Source organism: Gopherus evgoodei, chromosome 9, assembly GCF_007399415.2.
Source record: "Gopherus evgoodei ecotype Sinaloan lineage chromosome 9, rGopEvg1_v1.p, whole genome shotgun sequence".
Classification (NCBI taxonomy): Eukaryota; Metazoa; Chordata; order Testudines; family Testudinidae; genus Gopherus; species Gopherus evgoodei.
In genome coordinates this window covers 78,648,875-78,676,053 of record NC_044330.1, presented here as the reverse complement: position 1 = coordinate 78,676,053, position 27,179 = coordinate 78,648,875, and the positions used below count along the sequence as shown (strand labels likewise).

General features: G+C 40.3%; 1 protein-coding gene across 3 annotated transcripts in view; it reads left to right on the top strand.

Annotated features, from left to right (window-relative positions):
* Positions 1–27,179, top strand: part of DACH2 (dachshund family transcription factor 2) — a 536,716-nt gene that overhangs the window by 369,892 nt on the left and 139,645 nt on the right. For all 3 annotated transcript variants that reach the window (XM_030575788.1, XM_030575787.1, XM_030575786.1), the window contains one exon: positions 8,744–8,875. In XM_030575788.1, coding sequence (XP_030431648.1) covers positions 8,744–8,875 — 132 coding nt within the window. The remainder of the gene's footprint in view (positions 1–8,743; positions 8,876–27,179) is intronic.

Here is a 27,179-nt window from a genome sequence, read left to right as displayed (position 1 = left end):
TTTCTGATGTTTGTATGGAAATTTCCAGCCAGAATTTGGCACTGGTATTTCAATTTTGTATTGAAAATGTTATATTTTTAAAGTAATATATGAAATTTAATATTTGAAAAAACTAGAAATGTTATTACGAAGAGATTAGTAATGAAGAGACAATACACCAGTGAATTAAATTTGTAGATTTACTCAAAAAGATTTGGGACCAAATTCTATTCTCGTTTGCATGGGTGTAAATGTGGAATAATTCTACTGACATTTATAAAAGGAAAACAATGGGGCTAATTCTGCTCTCCTGTTACTAGCATAAATCGAGAGATGCTTCCTTGGGTTTGCTGGTATAACAAGAGTGGAATTAGATCCGTTTATCTGTAGCTGATTCCGTATTTTTCTCCTTTGCTAAAATTTGGAATTTGATATATACTCTTATTCACTGGATTCCTTTCCTATTTTTCACTTACGTAAAATCAAGCAAGCATGTTTTGTTTCTGTGATTTGCTCTCTAACTCATCTGTTTTCTCCCCTCAGTTAGTACTCTTAGTTGTCACTTTGCGTTTTCTTGTTGTTACCTCTTAGTGATACATGCTGAGAGACACCAAATCATCCCAGATTCTCTTTAATTGATTCCTGTTGCTATTGACTTGCATGTCCACAATGAACTGAGTTAATGGTTGTGTTTCCCTATTGCTTTATCCTAAAGATCGGATTCTGTCCTTAGTACTGATTGTCTTAGTACATGAAGGTTGTCGCTGAGATTGTGCAAAATGTATTGTTTGGATAACAAGAAGCTCCCCTACCCACATGAACAATTGTTCACTAACTTCCACTTTTACATTCTCACAAGTTATTTTGCTGTTGTAGATATTTTTTTCTTTCCTGTGGCCTGTCTGAAATGATAGCTAGGATATTTTTGTACCACCCTTGAGAATAGAAGTCCCTAGGAGAAACATATACTCTCGTGCCTAAAATGTAATTTATATTTGTTCCTAGTTTATTCAATTAACAGAGATAGGCAAAAGCTGCAATACAGGGACTTGGATTTGGACTCTGATCCAATGTGCTCTCTAATGTTCTTATCTGGGGTTTTGTTTAAGCTTCATGCTAAACAGTAGCAGATTTTTTATCATCTGTGATCATTAAGTAGGGATTGTATGTTTTAACAACATGGAGGCCTCCATTTTATATTATTTAATGTGAAAATGAATTAATTTATAGAGCACTTTGAAAATGTAAAGCTCTGTGTAAGCATTGTTTTATTACTTATGGAAAAAACTGAGTCAAGCCCATCACCCCCAATCTTCAAAAGCATCCTTTATAAGATGTTTCAGAACTGTTTTTACTGTTTGCAATATGGTATCTCATATTAACATTTCATACCACCAGATGTTTCATTATTTCTGTTTTAGCACATCACACTTGACCCATAGCAGCTTTGAACACAAATAACAAACAAGCTGATATACAGTGCTTGACTGTTAGACTGAAATAGTATGGCAGGGCTAAACTGCCTTTCATTTTTTTTCTTTTGAATATTATTAATTGCAATGTGTTGACTGTTAATTTAATTAAATGTTTTGTTTTAATATAAGACCGTACTGCAGTGCACTGACTCACCATTTCATTTAATTAATTGCAAACCTTAAGATTTGATTACTCATAGCCCCCCTTTGGTTAATTTCCTTGTTCACAGTTTTGACAGAAAAGCTTTCAGACTAATATGAAGAGGTGGGCACAATATAACTAATCAGAAAAGTTAAAAATAGCTTTACTTAGAGCACAGGATTATTTAGATACATTCTATCACCTTGGAACTCTCTCTGTAGAACTAACTTAGTCCTCTCTCCTGTTAACTGTCTGAATCTAGTTTTCATTGACTGGATAAGAATTATATATGTGGAGGCAAAGCTGCCTTCATTTGCACTTGAGCTAACTCATCTATGTCAGTGGCATTGCAAGGGTGTAACTGAACTTTGGTTCAGTATATCTTCTTTTGCGTTTTTTTCCAGCTCTGCCACCGGCCTATTGGGTGACTTTTGGCAAGTCTGTGCCTTAGTTTCCCCATCTGCAAAATGGGGACAGTGATACTTACCTCCTTTGTAAAGCACTTTGAAATGTACAGGTTAAAACACTATCTAAGAACTAGGTATTATTCTATTAAGGGTATTTCATAAAGTCTAAATTATGGTATTTAGTCACAGGCCTGATCAAACCCTCCTGTAGGTCCCTGGTGTCCAAAGGGACGGAGTGTATGTTGTATTGTTCCTCAAAAAGCCTTATGTAGGCCAGTGCAGAAAGGCTAGGGATGGGGTGTGGCATTGCAGCCATAGTCTCTCCATCCCAGTTTGGTTGATATATGCTCTTTGGTTACCCAGAGGGAGCAGCCTCTGCACTCCCTGGAAGAGGGAATGGAATAGTTCCAGACTTTATGCAGGATGCACAAGCAGAAGGATATGCCTTGTACCATCCTCACACTCACGCAAGGGCCATAGAAAATCCGGCTTTAATATGATTGTATATGTAATCCATCCAGGGCCGCGAAATAAACCTTGCTATGTTGTATTTTAATTCAGACTAAGAAAATCATTTCAAAATCTCATTTCATTGCATGCTGATAGTATGTACAGTACAGATCATTGTGTATTTGAAGGTTTAGTTCAAGAATGTATGACTGTATGATATAATAGAGGTCATATACACTGTCAAACGGAGATTATACAGTGTCCTGACAAAAATAAATCATGAAATGGAAATTAATGATGATTTGCCATTTTGTCAATGAGTCAACATCGGTGTATCTATATGAGCATATACCCTGACATTTCCAGTTATCCAATTGTAATCAAGATTCATATTTTTAGAGCTGACTCAGAAAACAAAACTGGTTTGGATGCTCTGCATTAGTGATATTGCAGATCATTTTCTAAGTTCCCAGGAGTGTCTGTACTTATCTTATTTTGTGGCAGCTGCTGTCTCTGAGACGGAAATTGCCAGACTATGGCTTTCTAGTGAGCCTTGTCTTCTGAGTTGTAAATCAGAGGGGCAGATGCATAATCTGGGATGTTTTCCATATATGTATTTATTTTAAAGTGAGGCACTCAGATCTGGCTGTACGAAATAGAGTTCCTCTTCCTCTAACAAGGCAACCAATAGCAAGGAAAATGCCTCCTAAATTCACCCTGAATGGTGGGCAAGTCAGATGGAAAAGAGCCCTTTTTGCCAAGGCTAGTGAGAGTTGAATCAGCTGCAGCTATGAATTTTCTGAATAGTTAGCTGGAACCACATTAAATGGGAACATCGGTTCATAGATCAGGTCTGCAATGTTCCTAGTTGAAGCCTGTGCAAATGGGTTATTTGTTGTACACTAGGTTTTCCATCATTTCAATCTATGTCACTTGCTTGGAACCAGCAATTTGTGCTGCCTATGCCTTGTGTATTGTTCCCGACTTTTTAACTCAGGAATGCTACAGAACTAAATACATTGTTTGTACAGCACCTAGCATAATGGTGTCCTGGTCCATGACTGAAGCTCCTAGGCACTACTGCAGTGCAGATAATAAATGATATAGAGTGGGGGATGACCAAGTGGGAGCCTAAGGACCTCAGTGATACTCTTAAACTTCAAAATGGCCTGGAATGTGCTTGCTTCAACCCTTTAACTGTTAGCCAGGCTACCCAAGCTTTTTAAGGCACAATATTTTTGCATTAGGGCTAATTGTTTTTTCTCCTTTACAATTTGAAAGCTGAAACTCCCAGATACCCAACCTCCTTGCTTAGAGTGACACTTATGTGGCAGATGTCACAACATAGATTTCTGCCATATTGTTGTTTTTGGCTTTTATCCTCATGGCATAAATGCCTAGTTAGGGAGCTGAAAAATGCCTGAAAGTAATGACACTGAATTTCTCCAGTGTTTGTTGGGGGTGGTTTGGGGATTGTACCAGTAATATTGGTGTGAGGATCTGTAGCAACAAAAGTGGTAGTATTATGACCCTCTAACTCTTATTTGAGTGATTAACAATCAGCATTTGCAAAAGTATAACCAAAAAAAGTGTATTTAACTGTTTTGCATTTAAAGTGAGATTGCATGCTATAGCTTGAGTAGTGGTCTAATGTGTATCGGGTTGGGAATTGTATTCAAATATTGAAATAAAGTTTCTGATGCTGTTTTCTGAAATGAATTATATATAAATATTCTTATTTGTATTAAAAGAGCTCGCTATTAAAATACTGTTGGTGTTTTCACATGTAAGTGATAGATTAGGAAACAGATGCCTAGCTAGTACGGGTGATGTTCAGTAGATTTTGGAATAGAGAAGTGAGTAAATACAGTCCATACCTGGGAACGCTGGAAGGCTCTTAGGCAAGGAGAGAAACAACTAACTATGGAGGGGAGTGGTCTGTGAGTTTGCTTAGATAACTGGCTTCTTTCTGAACCCATACCTTATTTAAATCAGCCACAGCTAAACAACATTGGCATTTTTTGGGCCTCTTACTATTTTTTTTCTTTTGGTCCTCTTACCATTTGTTTTAAATTTGGGATATAGATTTAATTTGAGCCTCTATTATGATGTTTTTGAAAAATTTCCTTGCACCCTGCAGACTTTTCATTCTTATGAAAGTTTGAAAATAAAACCTCTTCCTAAAGTTTCTAATTTTCTAACTAACTACAGCACTGCAACATTTTCACCCCCGCCCCTCCCCCTGCTTTTTTGTGCATGTGTGTAAAGTAATTCAGTGATTTTGTGGAACTGTAACAACTTGTGAATAATGTCTGATATAAAGCATCCCAGCCTACTGCCACTGAAGTACAGTGGGACTGTGTAGAGTCACAGCAAACGACACAAGACAAGTTTACAATATTCTATTGAGAGGGAGCTAGAAAAGCCCATTTAGCCTAGATTCTAAAAAACCTCTAAACAAACTACAAGAACTATAAATGATATTTGTAGAGTTCTTTGGATTGTTAGTTTTCTCTTTCTTCATATTCCTGCTAGGGGGAGAAACTGCTTCAGGTAAAATATTTCCAGCTCAACTTTGCAGACATTAGGATTTCGGGTAATTTCGACATGATCTGAAAGAGCATCTGACTTTCTGAATGCTGAGCTAAGCCAAAATGCCAAAACTTCTAAGGTTCATTCTTCTCTACAAACAGTACCAATGATGATAACCAATGCCCAGGACCTACTCCGAGCTCCCTCCCCTCATTTCCCTTTTTTTCAGATTATATGGCAGAGAAAGTGGCTTCTGAGCCATTTGAAAATCTCCCACTTCTACCTGATTTATGCTGTATATTTTAAGGTCTATTTAGCTCAGGGATTCTCAAACTGGGAGTTGGGGTCGCAAGGTTATTACATGGATGGTCGTGAGTTGTCAACCTCCACCCCAAAGTCCGCTTTGCCTCCAGCATTTATAATGGTGTTAAATATATAAACAAGTGTTTTAAATTTATAATGGGGGTTGCACTCAGAGGTTTGCTATGTGAAAGGAGTCACCAGTAAAAAAGTTTGAGAGCCATTGATTTAGCTGATAAACACTGTAACATCTTTCCTGGGCTGCATGGAGGTCAAGTTTATAGTTACCTGAACTCTTAATGGCATTGTTTCATTTCCAGTGAGACATTGCTGACTGGAAAAATACCAAAAGTGTGTTCTTCGTGCCTTTATTTTTTTATGTGTGTGTGTGTAGTGGTATTAATTGGCCACCTGCTTTTGAAATTAAGGACCTATATATATTCAGGAATTTCTTGCAGTTCTATTAGCGGATTGTGATCAAAGCAACAGGAAATAATATTTAAAAATCAAATCAAATACAAGAATATCCCAAGTAAGTCAGCAAAGAATCCTGTGGCACTTTATAGACTAACAGACGTTTTGGAGCATGAGCTTTCGTGGGTGAATACCCACTTCCGCAGATGCATGTAGTGGAAATTTCCAGGGGCAGGTATATATATGCAGGCAAGCTAGAGATAATGAGGTAGTTCAATCAGGGAGGATGAGGCCCTGTTCTAGCAGTTGAGGTGTGAAAACCAAGGGAGGAGAAACTGGTTTTGTAATTGGCAAGCCATTCACAGTCTTTGTTTAATCCTGAGCTGATGGTGTCAAGTTTGCAGATGAACTGAAGCTCAGCAGTTTCTCTTTGAAGTCTGGTCCTGAAGTTTTTTTGCTGCAGGATGGCCACCTTAAGGTCTGCTATAGTGTGGCCAGGGAGCTTGAAGTGTTCTCCTACAGGTTTTTGTATATTGCCATTCCTAATATCTGATTTGTGTCCGTTTATCCTTTTCCGTAGCGACTGTCCATTTTGGCCGATGTACATAGCAGAGGGGCATTGCTGGCATATGATGGCATATATTACATTGGTGGACTGCAGGTGGATGAACCGGTGATGGTGTGGCTGATCTGGTTAGGTCCTGTGATGGTGTCGCTGGTGTAGATATGTGGGCAGAGTTGGCATCGAGGTTTGTTGCATGGATTGGTTCCTGAGCTAGAGTTCCTATGGTGCGGTGTGCAGTTGCTGGTGAGAATATGTTTCAGGTTGGCAGGTTGCCTGTGGGTGAGGACTGGCCTGCCACCCAAGGCCTGTGAAAGTGTGGGATCATTGTCCAGGATGAGTTGTAGATCCCTGATGATGCATTGGAGAGGTTTTAGCTGGGGACTTTATGTGATGGCCAGTGGAGTCCTGTTGGTTTCTTTCTTGGGTTTGTCTCGCAGTAGGAGGCTTCTGGGTACACGTCTGGCTCTGTTGATCTGTTTCCTTATTTCCTCATGCGGGTATTGTAGTTTTGAGAATGCTTGGTGGAGATTTTGTAGGTGTTGGTCTCTGTCTGAGGGGTTAGAGCAGATGCGGTTGTACCTCAGTGCTTGGCTGTAGACAATGGATCATGTGATGTGCCCGGGATGGAAGCTAGAGGCATGAAGGTAGGCATAGCGGTCGGTAGGTTTTCGGTATAGGGTGGTGTTAATGTGACCATCACTTATTTGCACCGTGGTTTCTAGGAAGTAGATCTCCCGTGTAGATTGGTCCAGGCTGAGGTTGATGGTGGGGTGGAAGCTGTTGAAATCGTGGTGGAATTTTTCGAGAGTCTCCTTCCCATGGGTCCAGATGATGATGATGTCATCAATGTAGCGTAGGTAGAGAAGGGGCGTGAGTGGACAAGAGCTGAGGAAGCGTTGTTCCAGGTCGACCATAAAAATATTGGCATATTGTGGGGCCATGTGGGTGCCCATAGCAGTGCCACTGATCTGGAGATATATATTGTCATCAAATTTGAAATAGTTGTGTGTGAGGATAAAGGCACAGAGCTCAGCAGCCAGTTGTGCTGTGGCATCATCAGGGATACTGTTCCTGACAGCTTGTATTCCATCTGTGTGTGGGATGTTCGAGCCTCTACATCCATGGTGGCTAGGATGGTGTTTTCTGGAAGGTCACCAACGTATTGTAGTTTCCTCAGGAAATCAGTGGTGTCACGGAGATAGCTGGGAGTGCTGGTGGCATAGGGTCTGAGTAGAGAGTCCACATATCCAGACAGTCTTTCAGTGAGAGTGCCAATGCCCGAGATGATGGGGCATCCAGGATTTCTGGGTTTGTGGATCTTGGGTAGTAGATAGAATAACCCTGGTCGGGGCTCTAAGGGTATGTTGATTTGTTCCGGTGTTAGTGTAGGGAGTGTCCTGAGTAGATGTTGCAGTTTCTTAGTGTATTCCTCAGTGGGAATCTGAGGGAAGTGGCCTGTAGAATTTGGTGTTGGAGAGTTGTCTGGCAGCCTCCTTTTGTAGTCAGACCTGTTCATGATGACAACACCACCTCCTTTATGATAATGTCTGGGTGGTTTCTGAGGCTGTGGATGGCATTGCGTTCTGCACGACTTAGGTTATGAGGCAAGCGATGTTGTTTTTCCACAATTTCTGCCTGTGCACGTTGGCGGAAGCATTCAATGTAGAGGTCCAGACTGTCATTTCGACCTTCAGGAGGAGTCCATGTGGAGTTCTTCTTCTTGTGCTGTTGGTGGGAGGGTACCTGTGTATCAGTGCGCTGTTCAGTGTTGTTCTGAAAGTATTCTTTGAGTCGGAGACGGCGAAAGTAGGCTTCCAGATCGCCGCAGAACTGTATCATGTTGGTGGGGGTGGCAGGGCAGAAAGAGAGTCCCCAAGATAGGACAGACTTTTCTTCTGGGCTGAGTGTGTAGTTGGATAGATTGACGATATTGCTGGGTGGGTTGGGGGTACCACGGTTGTGGCCCCATGAGGCAGGTAGGAGTTTAGACAGCTTACAGTCCTTTTTCCTTTGTAGAGAGGTGAAGTGAGTAATGTAGATCTCCTGTCTTATTTTAGTGAAGTCCGTTTGTATGGAAGTTTGGTTATTAATGAGTGTCTCCAGGTTGGAGAGCTCTTTTCTGATGTTTTCCTGTTTGCTGTACAGGATACTGATCAGGTGCTTCTTCAGTTTCTTTGATAGAGTATGGCATAATCTCTCACTGTGGTCTGTGTAGTATGTAGATAGCAGTGGATTTTTTACCTTTAGTCCATTTGGTATGATGTCCATCCATTTGCATTTGGAAAGGAAGATGATATCTGTCTGTATTTGTGCAAGTTTCTTCATGAGGTTGATGTCAGTAAGCCAGTTTCAGGGTGATGTTCAAAATAACAGAATAGTAATTGGCAAAGAGATGTGAACTGCATTAATGTATTTTATTCATATTGTAGAAAGGAATGCTCCATTTTTATTTATTTAGTTATTTATTTACATTTGCTAGGTCTAACAGCAGCTGCCATGGCTGAGGCAATGAAGTTACAGAAGATGAAGCTTATGGCAATGAACAGCCTCCATGGAAGTGGAAGCCAAAATGGAACAGAATCAGAGAATGAAGAGCTCAATTCTAATGCAGGTAAATATTGTCTCCTGTATAATCCCCAAGAGGGCTCTGCCTCCTACGGTTTGGGCATGGAAAGCAAAAATGAGAGGCTCTCTGGTATTGTCATGCTGTTGCTATTGTAGTTAGCTATACACCCCCAGAATCAATTAAGAATCACCTCACACACTTCCCCAATATTGCTCATAACAGTATTTAACACTAATTTTTCAGAAATGTTGCTTAAGATTGTTACAGCTTATGCAAAAATCACAAACATTCTAAATGCCTTTCTAAATACTTTTTATAGTAACAAAAGGCTTCTCTTTTGCCAAAAAATATTGAGTGTAGAGTTTTCCTGTAAATTATGGAAGGTTTCCAAAGTAATCTGATTTCTGGAATTCAGGATGAGTCACAATTCATCAGAGAGAGGGAAGGAGGGAGTAGTAAATTACTACCTTAAACTCTGCAGTTCTGCCTTCCAGCACATTAGCCTTCCTATTTACAGCCCAGAGCTATGAATTAGAGACATAGGAGGTGCGTGTTATATCATAGATAACTGAAGATATTCTTAATGAAGACACTAAAACTCACTAGTGAGGTAGTTAAGTTATGAGTGTTAGTGAGCATGTCAGCCCTGTATAGATATTCATACAGCACTGAACTAAACTCCCAAAGTTCTAACTCAAGGAGCACAGGGCTGAAGATAAAATCTGAGATGGATTCTTTGAAGAACATAAGAACAGCCGTACCGGGTCAGACCAAAGGTCCATCTAACCTAGTATCTGTCTACCGACAGTGGCCAATGCCAGGTGCCCCAGAGGGAGTGAAGCTAACTGGCAATGATCAAGTGATCTCTCTCCTGCCATCCATCTCCATCCTCTGATGAGCAGAGGCTAGGGACACCATTCTTTACCCTTCCTGGCTAATAGCCATTTATGGACTTAGCCATCTTGAATTTATCCAGTTCCCTTTTAAACATTGTTATAGTCCCAGCCTTCACAACCTCCTCAGGTAAGGAGTTCCACAAGTTGATTGTGCACTGCGTGAAGAAGAACTTCCTTTTATTTCTTTTAAACCTGCTACCTATTAATTTCATTTGGTGGTCCCTAGTTCTTATGTTATGAGAATAAGTAAATAACTTTTCCTTATCCACTTTCTCTATATCACTCATGATTTTATATACCTCTATCATATCCCCCCTTAGTCTCCTCTTTAATCTTTCCTCGTATGGGACCCTCTCCAAATCCCTAATCATTTTAGTTGCCCTTTTCTGAACCTTTTCTAGTGCTAGAATATCTTTTTTGAGGTGAGGAGACCACATCTGTACACAGTATTCGAGATGTGGGCATACCATGGATTTATATAAGGGCAATAAGATATTCTCTGTCTTATTCTCTGTCTCCTTTTTAATGATTCCTAACATCCTGTTTGCTTTTTTGACTGCCTCTGCGCACTGCGTGGACATCTTCAGAGAACTATCCACGATGACGCCAAGATCTTTTTCCTGACTCGTTGTAGCTAAATTAACCCCCATCTTATTGTATGTATAGTTGGGGTTATTTTTTCCAATGTGCATGACTTTACATTTATCCACATTAAATTTCATTTGCCATTTTGTTGCCCAATCACTTAGTTTTGTGAGATCTTTTTGAAGTTCTTCACAATCTGCTTTGGTCTTAAGTATCTTGAGTAGTTTAGTATCATCTGCAAACTTTGCCACCTCACTATTTACCCCTTTCTCCAGATCATTTATGAATAAACTGAATAGGATTGGTCCTAGGACTGACTCCTGGGGAACACCACTAATTACCCCTCTCCATTCTGAGAATTTAACATTAATTCCTACCCTTTGTTCCCTGTCGTTTGGCCAGTTCTCAATCCATGAAAGGACCTTCCCTTTTATCCCATGACAGCTTAATTTACGTAAGAGCCTTTGGTGTGGGACCTTGTCAAAGGCTTTCTGGAAATCTAAGTACACTATGTCCACTGGATCCCCCTTGTCTACATGTTTGTTGACCCCTTCAAAGAACTCTAATAAATTAGTAAGACATGATTTCCCTTTACAGAAACCATGTTGACTATTGCTCAACAGTTTATGTTTTTCTATGTGTCTGACAATTTTATTCTTAACTATTGTTTCGACTAATTTGCCCGGTACCAACGTTAGACTTACTGGTCTGTAATTGCCGGGATCACCTCTAAAGCCCTTTTTAAATATTGGCGTTACATTAGCTAACTTCCAGTCATTGGGTACCAAAGCCGATTTAAAGGACAGGTTACAAACCTTAGTTATTAGTTCCACAACTTCACATTTGAGTTCTTTCAGAACTCTTAGGTGAATGCCATCTGGTCCCGGTGACTTGTTAATGTTGAGTTTATCAATTAATTCCAAAATCTCCTCTAGTGACACTTCAATCTGTGACAGTTCCTCAGATTTGTCACCTACAAAAGCCAGCTCAGGTTTGGGAATCTCCCTAACATCCTCAGCCGTGAAGACTGAAGCAAAGAATCCATTTAGTTTCTCCGCAATTACTTTATCGTCTTTAAGCGCTCCTTTTCTATTTTGATCGTTAAGGGGCCCCACTGGTTGTTTAGCAGGCTTCCTACTTCTGATGTACTTAAAAAACATTTTGTTATTACCTTTGGAGTTTTTGGCTAGTGGTTCTTCAAACTCCTCTTTGGCTTTTCTTATTACACTCTTGCACTTAAGCTGGCAGTGTTTGTGCTCCTTTTTATGTGCCTCACTAGGATTTGATTTCCACTTTTTAAAGGAAGTCTTTTTATCTCTCACTGCTTCTTTTACATGGTTGTTAAGCCACGGTGGCTCTTTTTTAGTTCTTTTACTGTGTTTCTTAATTTGGGGTATACATTGAAGTTGGGCCTCTATTATGGTGTTTTTAAAAAGGGCCCATGCAACTTGCAGGGATTTCACTTTAGTCACTGTACCTTTTAACTTTTGTTTAACTAACCCCCTCATTTTTGTATAGTTCCCTCTTTTGAAATTAAATGCCACAGTGTTGGGCTGTTAAGGTGTTCTTCCCCCCACAGGGATGTTGAATGCTATTGTATTATGGTCACTATTTCCAAGCGGTTCTGCTATAGAAAGTATGTCTTTGGTTATTCTAGAACCCTTGTCAGGAATATAGAGGAAGCATTCAAAGGAAGTATTGCCAGGACACTGAAAGCAACTTAGAATAAGATGAATCCATTTCTGACTCAGGGAAGTAGTGGAGATACTACAGGCCAGATTAGAATGTCTGCTGTCAGAAAGCCATGTTTCTTTCAGGCCTATTATTTTCAACAAGAGCTCTCTCCTTCCCATATATTATTTTTTCACTTTAAAATATAATATATTTTTTATTTTCATCACTGATGTAAATGGTACTTTATATTATTCCCTCTGTCTGTACTCAGAACTCTGCTTGACATCGGTGGAAGTCACACATGTATCAAAAGAAGATGCATTCTCACAGCGTTTGTTGCTTGAATGGCATTTAGTGTATATGTGTTCTACCATCAAAATAGTAATTTATTAGACAAATAAGGCAGCAGCTGGGATGTCTTAAGCTCATTTTCTAAAGGAATAACTTTGAACTTATGACAAATGATTCACAAAGCAGAGTTTCTCCAAACGTGGCATTACCTTTTGCTAACTGAATTATAAAAATAACAGGAGTATTTGTGGCACCTTAGAGGCTAACAAATTTATTTGAGCATAAGCTTTCGTGGGCTACAGCCCACTTCATTGGATGCATGTAGTGGAAAATACAGTAGGAAGATATATAGTTATAGTGTGTATGGTAACACCCATTGTTTCATATTCTCTCTGTGTAAAAATATTTATATACACAGAGAGAACATGAAACAATGGGTGTTACCAATCTGTGTGTGTGTGTGTGTGTGTGTGTGTATATACACACATACACACAGAGAACATGAAACAATGGGTGTTACCATACACACTATAACTGAATTGTGTCTGCTCATCTGTATTGAAGAAATTGGACTTTCTACTCATGCATTTAACTCCCCCTCTTCCTCCCAGAAAAATCCAGTATGCAGAATATTTATTTCTTGTTTACATTTTTGAACCCATGTCAATTAGTGGACACTGAATAATCATTTAATTTGTGTCCTTCAGATACAGTCTCTGCAAATTTCAAGCCTAGTTGCATTTGTGAGATTTCATGAGTATATATTGTAAGAGGTATGATTGAAAACATAACTGATAATTAAAATATATTTCCTCTCAGCCCTAATGGCTGAGCAGAAATTTTCCCATAGAAAAACCCCATGGCTAGTTTTAAGGATTAGTATAATTACAGTGGTTGCCTCTAATTTTACCTTAAATTACACACTAGAAACTATGTTAAAGAACATTATTCAGGTTGCAAAATCAAGCACTGCGAAGCTAGGAAATGCCAGAGTTAAAAGACTCCCTGCCTCATTCAGTGCGCAGAATTGATAATGCTCACTGTAATTAGCAGCAATTCTATATTTTGCTTTCTCTTTGTTTAATGCAGGGGTAGGCAACCTATGGCACGTGTGCCAAAGGCGGCACATGAGCTGATTTTCAGTGGTACTCACACTGCCCGGGTCCTGGCCACTGGTCTGGGGGGGCTCTGCATTTTAATTTAATTTTAAATGAAGCTTCTTAAACATTTTAAAAATCTTATTTACTTTACATACAACAATAGTTTAGTTATATATTATAGACTCATAGAAAGAGACTTCCTAAAACGTTAAAATGTATTAGTGGCATGCAAAACCTTAAATAAGAGTGAATACATGAAGACTCGGCGCATCACTTTTGAAAGGTTGCCGACCCCTGGTTTAATGTGTGACCCCAAGCCTTCTTAACTGCACACTGTTCAAATCCTGCTCTGAAGAGAGAATTATTCATTTCTTCATGATTTTTTTAATGTGCTCATCACTATAGTGCCTGAGTGCTTCACAAAATGTTAATGAATTTATTTTCAGAAGACCCTGTGAGATGAGTGGGTATTTTCCCCATTTTACAGACAGGGAAGTGAGGCACATGGAGATTAAGCCCCAAAGTATCCACTATTTTAGCCGAGCCCTGATTTTTTGAGTTATTAGCATTATGTAGCTCTTCATCTATTCCAAGCACATCGCTCATTGACTTCAGTTGCAGCTGAGAGTGCTCAGCCCTTCTGTAGATCAGACTGAAGGGTTTAAGTGGGGTTTAAGTGGGGCACCCAAAAAATGGGGACCACAATTAGTGACCACATGTGAAAAGTTTGGTTTAAGTGACTTGGCTTTAAGTGGGGTTTAAGTGGGGCACCCAAAAAAGCTACTTGGTTTAAGTGACTTGGTTTAAGTGACTTTTAGTGACTTGGCTTTAAGTGAGGTTTAAGTTGGGCACCCAAAAAAATGGGGACCACAATTAGTGACTACATGTGAAAAGTTTGGTTTAAGTGACTTGGCTGGCATCACACAGGAACTCTGTGGCAGAGGCACGGATAGAATTGAGTTCTTCATGTTGACATTCAACTACCGTAATTATGAGACCATCCTTTTTCTTCTTGCAGTCTCACTTTTAAACTGCTGTAACAAATGAGGCAGGGGTACTAAGAATAACAGCCTTCTTCACTACACATCCTTGATTCATTGCCAGAGAAGGATAGAAAATGTAGTGTGTGATTATATAATTAAACACTGTATCATATTGCATGCACCCAAGAGGGCTGAATTAAGATTGTACAGGCAACTTTAATTCTGACATTTCTTAACTTTTGAGTGCTTGACTTTGTGACCTTAATGTCTTTTTAATGTGCAATTTTGTGTGTGTAACTTCCTAGTTTTGTAAAAAAACAAAAACAAAAACAAAAAACTGAAAAAACAATTTTTCTCATGTAGCATCATATTGATACTCACTTGATTCATGAACAGGGTTGGAACTTTGAGATCCATTGCACAAACATCTTCCACTTGAGATAACAGAGTAAATAGTAGCAGCAAAGGTTGTTATCCTGTATATGGGCTAAAACTACGAGAGATGGGACACTCTCTAAAGCTAGTTGAAGGATTGGAAAATATGTCGTATAGTGATAGACTCATGGAGCTCAATCTATTTAGATTAATAAAGAGAAGGTTAAAATGTGATTTATCATAGCCTATAGATACTTACATGGGGTAAATAGACTGACAAAGGTATAATGGCTGGAAGTTGAAGCTAGACAAATTCAGACTCCAAATAAGGTAAAATATTTTAATTGTGCTGGTAATTAACAATTGGAATATCTTAGCAAGGAATGTGGTGGATTCTGCATGAATGGCAATTTTAAAAGGAAGATCTGATGTTTTTTCTAAAATATATGCTTTAGTTCAAATAGGAGTTAATGGAGGGAAGTCTTATGGGCTGTGTTATATAGGAGGTCAGACAATGGTCCTTTCTGGCCTTATAACCTATGAAATTTGATATTTCCATCTGGTGAGAAATTTTGACATTTCAAAAAAAATCATTTCAATTCAGAAAGTCAAATTTTGACACTTCCTGCAAAATAGAAATTCTGAAAAAAATCTGTTTTGAAAAATTTCATTTGGAAAAAAATTTTAATTTAATTTCTGAAAAAAAGAATTTGAATTTTTTTCCTTGTGTAAGCCTGGAATAATTTTTCTAGAGTAAACAGCTGTTCTCTTAATTAGAATACTGATTGTTTATCTTATTTTCTAGATCAAAGTGTTTGTGTCCCAAGACATCTCAAAGAACCTAGAATAAGATGAATCCATTTGTGTGTTGAAACTTGTGGAGCTACATCACCACAAAGAGGAGTCACTTTGGTCTAGAAAATAAGATGTTTCAGTCAGTCATAAGTAACACCTGCCCTCAATGATTCTGAAATGAAACATTTCCTGTTTCAAACTTTTTTCTGCCAGATAGTTCATTAAAATCAATGCAGTTTTGCAAAATAAATTCTGTTTTGACAAAACAGCTTTTTTTCTGTTTTGACAAAAAAAATTCTAACTGGTTTTAGGTTTCAAAAATATTTGCTGGCAGTAGAGGAACTGTCATACTGCAGTATCTTGGGTTCCATTTCAGACTGTGGAGGAAAATGTTGTTTAGTGGGTACCGACTCTGCCCATTCTTCCCAAACTTGACCACTTCTACCCCATCCTTTTCAACCTGTCTCAGCCTCCGTCCTGTCACTTCGCCACCACTGGCTCCTTGTCCCACTACTATTCACCTTATCTATCTAGTCCCAGTCTCCAGCCTCTCAGGCTTCTGATCCCAGTCTCTTTTCCCAAGAAGTCCTAGCCTCCTTCCAATCTTCCACCCACTCCCACTCCCAGTTTCATTGCCTACTCAGTCTCATTCCCTGATCTGTCTCCCTCAGCCGCCCTCCCCATCATGTTATCCATCCCCACAGGCCCCAAGTCCAAGTCTCTCTCCCCAGTTTTATCATCCAGTGTCCATATCCTTTCCTCCCCTAGATCTTTGTCCCAGTTTCTTTGCCCCACCAGTACCAGTTCCCCACCACCACCTGGCTCCTTGTCAGATCTGTCTTCTCCCCTGTCCCACAGATTCCTCCTTGCCCTGCCAGTCCCACTCTGCCCCAGCTCCTCATCCTATCTCAGTGTCCTGCCTACCCACTGGCTCTTTTTCCATCCCTAGTCCCCATGCCCAGCCACTCCAAGTGTCCATCCCCTGCCAGCCTCCAGTCCTAGTCTCTGCCACCCCAAGCTCCTTGTCCCAATCTACTCTCTTGGCTCTCCACCACAACATTAAGGTCTGGCTATTTCCCCTCTGCATTTGAGTTGGGCAACTTCCTCCTCCAAACTGCCTGGGTGCTATCAGGAGTGTCAGGCTTCCTGCCCTTAGTTCCAACAGTCAGCCACACCATAGCTGGAGACAGCTATGGTAGGGAAAGTCTGGTTTCTCCCCTGTAGCGCTGGCTGGAGCATGCTCAATGACTCTTTAGGAATGGTACATATGCAGTTCTGTTACACATAAGAGCTGTGGAAGGATGGTACATACTAAGTTATCCTGTGGGGATGATGCATGCACAGTCTGGTCAGCACTAGGAGGTGTGAGAGGCTTGAGCATTCTCAGTGAGGATGTAATCTTCAGAGATTTTAGCTGTTAAACTCCAGCAAGTCTCTACTGAGCCATGTGCAAACTCTTGATTTTTCAAAGGCTTATAACTTGGCCAGTTTGTGGCAGATTTCATGTCAATGGCAGAAAGCTCACACTTTTCTTGCTCAAAATGGCTCAACTATTTTGACTGAAATTTTCCAAAGAAAGTTCAGCCTGAGGTAGCCACCTGACATTTAAAATTTCAGCCTGAGCAGTTAGTTTGCCAAAGCTATAAGCAACTGAAAACAGGACCTTACAATGGTAAGTGTAGGGCAACCTTAATAATAGTCAGAGCTACCAGCCGTGCATTTGCAATATTTGATATATGTATGATAGGAACACTAGGGAATATTTCAAGTACAGAGTTAACATTATTTTGGTTACCTAATGGTCAGGTTTTCTGGGTGACCATCATGTAAGTATTCCCAAAGTATGCTGAGGCACAGTATGTACGAATGACAGTCTTTGTATCATGTGAGATTCTCTGCATTCTGGAACTGATTCAGCACTCATTGAAATAATTGGAAAGATTTCCATTGACTTTTGCTGGAGACTGGGGCTTAGGTACATCTGGTGAAAGGATTGCTTTTCTTGTCCTTAAATTTATTGCAAATTCAGTAATACCACTATGGTAGCATAAAATCCCACCAAATGGCAGAGAAGATTAAAAGTGCAAATATTTTATTAATATCTGTAGTCTCACTAGGTAAAGTTGCTCAAGTGCATATTTGCAGGATTGGGCCCTAAAGTTGTTCCATGATGAAAAATAAAATATCCATTGTTAAAACAAACCAAATACAATAAAAATCACAATTTTTATTTTTCTTAATCTCTGTAATATTCTTATTTGTATAAAGCCTAGCTGATCTTTCACTCTCTGAATGATTACTGTTAAAGGACAGATTGTACAGAAAATAAGTGTATCTCTCAAGTCAAGAGAAATAGGTATAGGAATATAGAACTCTCCTAGAGGGCACCAGATCAGCAACTACTGATTTTACTATATAAAGCAACAGATTACTCATCAAACTTTCACCCATTTATGCCTGGAAACGTTAAACTTTCTTAACTGATCAAAGTAGGGGCTTAACAGCTGAAAAAAAGTTGGCATTTAGATCAAGAGTACACACTTTATAACTTTGATTCATTTATTATGGGTATTGTAAAACTATGAAATCACCTCATAATAATCCTATGTGCATGGAAAACTTTTTCAAAAGTTTGTTTTCACCTAGACTGTTTGGATTTAAATGACCACTAAAAAAAATGGTGATGCAGAATGAAAAAGAAAATTGGATTCTGAAAGTTTGTTTTTACTAACAAAGTGGAAAAAAGAAGTCAAAAGCATCTTATGGGAGGAGAAACATTTCATTTTATTTTAGGAGACAGACCTACAGTTTTTTTGATTCAAGGTTGCGTTTAATAGCTTCTGTAATGGCTGCAACATGACTCTGCATCTAGATTTCAGCATGAATAACAACCTGTTCGTGTTTCATTTAGCTCCAAATGAGAAATCCTGTCTTTTATTGTTTTAGGAAATTAGTCTATGTACTATTGCTCCTGGAACTTTATAATTAATCACTAAAGGTTATGGCTGTGGAGAATTTGTGGGAAATAGATGCCTGAATGATTATAATTGTAGCTGTCAAATCAGAAATATAGTTATACAGCAGCTGAGGGTTTGGGGTTTGTTTTGTTTCCTTTGGGTTTTTTACTGTAACAAAGAGTTTGAGGGCTACATGTTTATTTGGAAACACAAATTTAGAGTTTTTTTATTGCATATTTCTTAATCTTTTTCTCCTCCTCCTCCTTCTCTTCAGTTGTTCTATATAATATTTGGAGATCAGTCAATTTACCAGTCATTTGGCTAGATTCTGAAGAGTTAACATGGGGCGGGGGGATGGGGGAAGCAATGACTCATAGTGGGAGGAATAGCTCAGTGATTTGAGCATTGGCCTACTAAACCCAGGGTTGTGAATTCAATCCTTAAGGGGGGCATTTAGGGATCTGGGACAAAAACCTGCCTGGGGATTAGTCCTGCTTTGACCAGGGGGTTGGACTAGATGGCCTCCTGAGGTCCCTTCCAACCCTGACAGTCTATGACTAATACTAGTAATGCTTTAAAGACTATTTGGTATGAATGAAAAAGAGCAAGAGTTTAAAGCTCACAGCTGAACATAGCTGAGTGCAGATTGCCAAGCTGAAAATCCAATGTTGCTGTCCTACAAAAAAAAAGGCAAACAATATAAAACTTCTCTGGTTGCACAAACGTAGTTTAAAATTATATATTTGATCATCATACAGTCCTAATATTAGGCTGACATGGATTATGGAAAACTAACATATCATTAACTAGAGGAATCTGAAAGTTATTTGGATCATAGTAGTTTTCACAGTGAAACAAGTCCTTTGCTACAGGTGATCAAGAGCTGAAGTATATGGGACAGTAGATTAAGTGGAAAATATGAATGATAGGGTGCAAAAATACAGTACAGCTGGCATTATTCTGTTATTCTTTAAGAATACTATGTACCACAGTGGCATAATCAAGAAGTATCAGTGTAGAGTATCAGTGACAGTACCTGTTTGTACAGACCACTGTGCAAAGGATAAACTAGTTGTTTTCCTTTTGCTGGCTTTTGGAGTTAACATGCATACATGCTTTTTTTGCTTTCCCAGGAGTGATATCAAACAGTACTAAGTGTTTCCAGTGGTATTTCCTTAGGAAGTCCAAATGTTACTCTGAATGTACACTCTGTTGTTGCTTAATTTCCAGAACAAAATAAATTAGGTAAGCAGAAAACTGAAAATTCTCCCCCCACACCCCTTCCACATAGCTTTTGGCATTTGAGGAGTCAGAGATACGTGTGTTTGGGGAGGAGGGGGAGTGTTTCCTCTTTTCCTTTTTTTTTTGCAGTACCTGGCATGCAGGTTTCACATAAATGCAAACATCCTTCACAATCTGTTTAAAAAACCACAAATACATCACTCAGAGGAATATTTAAGGGACCATCAGGAGGGAATAAACTCATTGGTTTAATGGAATGCTGTCAAGGAAAATCAGCATCACAAACGACACAGGGCAGAATTGATATTTTTGCACTGACATGTTAAAAGAAAATCCCATGCATTATTTAGAAAACCCAGAAATCTGTCAGCTGTATGATTGCCGAGTTAGCAGAAGCAGGATGCTGCTGCTCAAGTTGAAAAGAAATGCGTGGGCACAGATCCATATTGTAACCTTTCATGTTCTACACCTACCATGAATACCCAGCTATTACACGGTCAGCATTTTTAGGCTTTCTGTTTTAAATTTTCAAGTGCTTGAAAAGTCAAAAGAGGTAGGTCTTTTATTCTAAAAAGCAGGATGCCTAAGCTGTTACTTTATTGTAAGAGTAAAGGTGACAAGACCAAAGAACAGAATTTTGTTTTTATCTTTCTGAATGCCGTGCAAGTTTCATGAAGTCAATTCTTTTCTGTTGTTAAATCAGGTATTTTTTACACATTCATATTATATGAACAAAGTGTCTTTATTTCAAAGGGGATAATTTTCTTTTAAAAAATCATGAATATTTTTTAAATTGTTTTCTATGACCAGTCAGATATTATATTGGTTTTATTAGGATCAGTTGGAAAGAGAACCAGATATGAATTTCATTTATATTAATTATCCTTAAGTCTAAAATAACTTGTGTACAGTCTTGAAATAAGTCTAATCTACTTCTCTACACCATCTTACCCAAATGATACCTTTGTTTGACTCCTGACACCCTAGATCAGTGGTTTTCAAACTGGGGGTTGCAACCCGGTACTGGGTCACGGAATGTAAGGCACTGGGTGGCTTTTGTCAGCACCGCTGACTGGGCCATTGAAAGTCCCGTTGGTGCTGCCCGGCCAAGACAGGCTAGTGCCTACCTGTTCCGACATCGCACTGTGCCCCGGAAGTGGCCAGCAGCAGCTCTGGCTCTTAGGTGGGGGCAGGGGCACAGGGTTCTGCACACTGCCCCTGTCCTGAGCACCGGCTCCGCAGTCCCACCGGTCGCTTGCCAGCCAACAGGAGCTGGGAGGGGCGGTGCCTGCAGGTGAGAGCCGCATGGAGCTGCTTGTGTGCCTCCGCCTAGGAGCCGGACCTGCTGCTGGCCAATTTTAGAGTGCAGCACAGTCTGTGGTGCCAGGACAGGCGGGAAACCTGCCTCTGCACTCCGACTACACTGCTGACTGGGAGCCGCCAGAGGTAAGCCTGTGCCCCAACCCCATGCCCCAATCCTCTGCCCCAGCCCTGAACCCCACCCTCAAGCCCAGAGCCCTTTCCTGCACTCCAAACCCCTCATCCCTGGCCCCACCCCAGAGCCTGCACCCCAGCCCAGAGCCCTGACCCCCTCCCACACCCCACACCCCTGCTCTAGCCCCTCCCATACCGGGAGCCTCCTCCTGCACCCCAAACCCCTCATCCCTGGCCCCAACCCAGAGCCTGCACCCCCAGTCCAGAGCCTTGACCCCCTCCCGCACCTCAACCCCCAGCTCTGAGCTCCCACCCAAACCTGGAACCCCCTCCTGTATCCCAAATCCCTCATCCCCAGCCCCACCTCAGAGCCTGCACCCCCAGCCCAGACCCCTGATCCCCTCCCGCAGCCCAGAGTCCCCTCCCATGCCCTGAACCCCTCATGCCTGGCCGCACCCCACAACCCTTACACCCGCCCTCCAACCCTCTGCCCCAGCCCTGAGTCCCTCCAACACCCCAAATGCCTCATCCCCGGCTCCGTTGGGTCATGGGTATCAACAATTTTCTTCAGCTGGGTCGCCAGAAAAAAACCACTGCCCTAGATCTCAATTTATGTTCTGCTGACTTCCACACTCCTTCAACTTACTTAAAATAAACGCATTAAACCTTTCTCCTAACTAATTGGAACATCTATGCTGATTAATCAGAAACCAAAACTTGCATTGGTTTCAATGGCTGGTGAGGATATTTGCTTTTGTATACTCTAAACTGCTGGTTTATTGACACTACACACACGTCACTGAACAGAGATCACAACCTGCTCCCAGGAAAACTACTTGGGCAGCAATCTCAACCTGCCACAAAACTGATTAGAGGAGAAAGGAAACCTTGCTGTTTGTAGCAGCTCCCACCCAAAGCAGTGACATCACATAACCAGTAACAATGCAGCATTTCTTCAGAGATGGGGCATTTGCTCTCATACAAAGGAAAAAAGGTAGAACACTGTGTGTAACACCGCCACCTGGTGACTTCCAGCATAACAATCCAAGAAATTAAATAAATAACCAATGTTTTAAACAATTTTATCATAAGCCCAAACTAGACCCTCATTGCCAGCTCCCTAAATGCTTCAGGGCGGTGACAGCAGTGCTCAGGCAGGGGTGCAGGAGGCTGAGAGCACGTCAACAGTACAGATATTACAAAGCCATAGCTACACCATTGTTGTACCATAGACTAAATGCTTTCTACAGTGACAGAAGGGGTTTTTCAGTCAATGTAATTAATCCACCTCCCTGTGCTATAGTAGCTAGGTCAATAGAAGCATTCAGAGGTGTCAAAACTTCACACCCAGGAGTGCCATAACTATATTGACCAGGCCTTGGCTGTGCTAACATTGAAGCTGTGGATGACAGTCAAAATACCTTGGCTGCATAGCGTTTACATAAAGCTATAAATCTTCTTTGCAAACAGTAACTAATTAATTTACACAGCTGCCCTGTGCCTTCATATCCCCATAACTCCATCCCTAGGGCCATATTTCCTCCAGGACAGACACTGTCCTTCTTTCTTCCTCCAGCTTCAATCACTGTGTTCAAAGATGCTGGTAGAAGATAAAAAATTTTGCACTGAGGCACACCTCAGCAATGGCTAGAGATATTGACCAAATTTAAATATCAGATTGTCAGTTGGTTGGGTTTTCAAATGACTAACCCAACAATCCACAGCCTCTTAACAAAGGCAGACAAGTTATGTGAACAGGCAGTTAAATAATAAGTTGCCACTTTATAGATGCATTTTGGATGCACCATCTTGTCCAAGCCTCCTGCTGAAGTTCTGCCCTAAATATCAGGATCACATGATGGAGGGGAGAGAGCGCCAGGGAAAGCTGCTAAGCCTGGCACCTCTTAGTGGTGCTGCCTTTGATTACTATAGAGATCAGACAGCAGCCTGAGAGGGAATGTGCTCACCTGAGGGAGGGAGAGGCAGGGAGAGAGACAGCAGGTAGAGTGGACATTTCAGGGAGAAATTTTATTCCTTATAGGGATGACAGCTACAGCTATGATATGTAATAATGTTATGCATAACAAAGTGGGTATTTATCCACGAAAGCTTGCGCTCCAGTACGTCTGTTAGTCTATAACAGTGGTTCTCAAACATTTTTACTGGTGATCCCTTTCACACAGCAAGCCTCTGAGTGCAATCCCCAGGGGCAGCTCTAGACACTTCGCCACCCCAAGCATAGCTCTGCTGGTCCCACGGCTCCGGTGGACTTCCCGCAGGCGTGCCTGCAGATGGTCCGCTGGTCCTGCAGCTCCACCGAAGCCGCGGGACCAACGGACCCTCTGCAGGCACGCCTGCGGGAGGTCCACTGAAGCCGCGGGACCAGCGGACCCCCCGCAGGCATGCCGCCGAAGGCAGCCTGCCTGCCGCCCTTCCAGCGACCGGCAGAGCGCCCCCTGCAGCATGCCGCCCCAAGCATGTGCTTGGCATGCTGGGGTCTGGAGCTGCCCCTGGCGACCCCCCTTATAATTAAAAACACTTCTTAATATATGTAACACCATTATAAATGCTGGAGGCAAAGCGGGGTTTGGAGTGGAGGCTGACGACACACAACACCCCCATGTAATAACCTCGTGACCCCCTGAGGGGTCCCGACCCCCAGTTTGAGAACCCCTGGTCTATAAGGTGCCACAAGACTCTGTCGCTTTTTACAGACTGAGACTAACATGGCTACCCCTCTGAATGTTATGCATGATACTATGTAATCGTTTTATGAACACTATATGTGTCCTGGCCAGTGAGGGGAACTGAGGGCAGGGGGCAGGGGAAAGTTTATTTTATGCCTAAAATACTCAAATTCTGTGGATTCTGGATATGAAAGTGACACAGTGGCTTCCCAGGCTAAGAACTCCCAAGCATATACTTGAAAGACAGCAGGGCAAGCTGTTAGTGTCAAGAATCATGACTCCGGTTTCAAACAAGTTGCTAGCTAAGAGTATGGAGATCAGAAGAATACTGAAGAGTTTGAAAAGTCTCTTTCAGGGTAGAAAAAGTATGTGCGTGTGGGTTGGGGGGAGGGGTCACTGGTCAGAAACTGTCTTGGAAGACAGACTGAACAAGAGAGAAATACTCTATGCAGAGAGTTTAAGAAGCTGGGCCTTTCCAGAGCCAGAGAATTGTAAGCTTTAGGGAAAGCTAGATATGCCTATAGTCTGTTTTATTGTTTTTATATGTTTCCCCTGAAATGCTTTTGTTCTAAATAAATAATACATTGCTTTAATGGGGCTGTCTGATCACTGATGACTACTGTCATTGCCTCAGGGGGAACAGAATTGCAGGGTCTAAATATAAGTCAGACCCGTGGAGGTAAGTCATAGTTGACGCCCAGCAGACTGCAACCAGGCCCTTGTCTGAGAGTAAGAGAAATATATGATTCAACCTCAAGAGACAGATAATGGCCCCAGGCTTGAGACCTAAACAGGAATATATTAGGAGGGGTCAGAGGTGCAGTTTGCCCTGTAACTGTGACACAAGGAATTGTGACAGTGGGGAGCAGAACTTTTTGGGAAGTGAGGAATAGCTCAGGAGTGGGAGAACTGGAGGAATGCTGAGGAAGGAAGAACAGAGTTATTAGAAGAACTTTCTGGGGAAACGGGGATGAGAATTTGGGAGGAAGGAAAAATGAGGGAGTGCCTGGCAAATTGATCATCTTCTTGGAGGATCTACTAACAAATGTGGATTCCAGTAAAAGGAACAGGTTTTTTGTATTGTGTTCAATTTGTGGTCCTGCATAGTAGGCATTTATATCACTAGCTTCATTGGTGTTCTCTGTCAGCCTGTGAGAGATCCCGGCCCTGTATGTGAAAACTTGAAACCTCAAATCTAGCTTGCAAGGTGCAAATATATTTATTTATTTTGCAAATAGGTTTATTCTCATAATAAATATCAGTGGCCAGATTCTGCTCCACTCCCCCATTGATTTATATTAATGTAGCTATGAACAGAATTTGGCCCTAAGAAAATTTAACTAATATATAATCTGTAAAGCTGTGAAACATTACAGTACTTTTATCCCTTTAGTCAACTCTGAACTATTTTGTGTGTCCATTAAAGCCCCAGTTCAGCAAGGTACTTAAACACATACCTATCTTCAAGCATGTGAGTAGATTTCTTGTTTTTAGTGGCAGTACTCTCTTTGTTAAAATTAGGCATGTGCTTAACTACTGTGCCAAACCAGGGCCTAAAATATGGTTGGCACATCTTGTAATTCATAAGGTAATAGTATCTGACCAGGTAACTATTCTGTATTTGGACCAACAGAGAAACAACTTCAAACAATATAAATAACTGATACTATAGTTTTAAAAATAACGAAGGAGATACAATTATGGACGAGGGTAAAACTGAAATTCTATTATACTGCAACTATTCTACAGCACCCCTTTCTTGTAAAGGAGAAAAAAAGTCCAAAGTTTCTGTTTGTTGGGTCTCATTTCACACATGCTAAAAATTATGTATATAGCAACAGTTAACTAAAATAGATAACTTGATATATGTCTCAAAATTTAGGCAGCAAAATGTTGAGACTACTTGAGACAGACTTTTGGCAAGAAAAGTTGTCACTAAATAATGTTTAAGCATGTTTTTGTGCATACTTTATTCAACTGGCAGTTCTAGGGGTATATTTTTCCACTAACAGATTACAATTAATGGTAGCTGAATGCATGCATTGAGGAAGGAGAATATATGTCTCTTAGTTTGTATTTCAGCCATTTAGACGTATTGCATAATCCATTAACTTGATTTATCTAGTCTGACTTGGATTCTAAGAATCTATGCTCATTTTTAATAGCAGATGATAATTTTTTTTCCATCAAGATACAATTACTTACAAATAATCTTATGTTTTCATACCTACTTTCTGCTGGAACAAATTTAGTTTAAATAAGCAAAAAATGTTTGTTTAAAAAGAACATACCTTTAGGCATCTCCGGGTTCTTGCTATATTTTCTATCAGAACTAAATGGGAGCACAAGATAGACCAATGACAAAATGCAAATAGTATGGTTTAAACTGTTCAAAATTGAGAGCTTTCACATGTCTGTCACCTTTCCGATCCCTTACAAATTTATAATCTCAGAGTGCAGAGGTCTAAATCTTCAAAGCTTGAAAAACAGAGGTGCAGCATGAACTAATCTTCATTTTTTTCCCTATCTTCTTACAGCAGCACTAATGGAAATGTATTTTGTTTAATGACTCTGAAATCCTGTTTGTAATTAGATGTGGGAATTGGTCTTACTTTGTAACAGATGATACTGGAATAATAATATGAGAGATGCTACGCTGAGACCACTATCCTCCTAAATCTATATCATTTTTCATTTTATTGACAGGAAATGTGTTCAAGGAACAAAGAGAGTGATTTTTAAAAGTAGGAAAATAATATCTAGTAAAACCTCCTGATCAAAATATTTTAGCATTACTTTAAATATATTATGAGTACATTAATGTTTTCATTTATTTTTAATTTTAGTAAACAACCTTTTATAATTGTTGCCTTACCAGTGATATGATCTCTGAACTAATGCACCAAAAAGGTAGGAAACTTTAATTAATGACAACGTGTATACAATTAAAATGCATATAATATTTCAGAAAGATTATTCACAATAATTAATTTTGTCTGTTAAAACAGTTTTATATTTGCAAATGAAGTAATTAAGAGTGGGCATAGTACAAGGGAATGCAGGCTAACTCAAAGAGCTACCCGATCAGAACATTAGTCTTCCTACTAGTTTTTGATGTCATAAATCATACTGGCCACTGTAGATTGAAGGCAACATTTTTTCCTTGTTTATAATTTTAATATCTGGTAATAACAACAAATATTAGTGTTCGGTACAAACTTGCCAAAGGAAAGCAGGTTGTCCAAAATTGTAATTCATTAAGTCTAGTCTCTCTCCCCAAGACATGTGTAATTCCCATGGCATCAAGAGGAGAATAAAGACAATGGACCA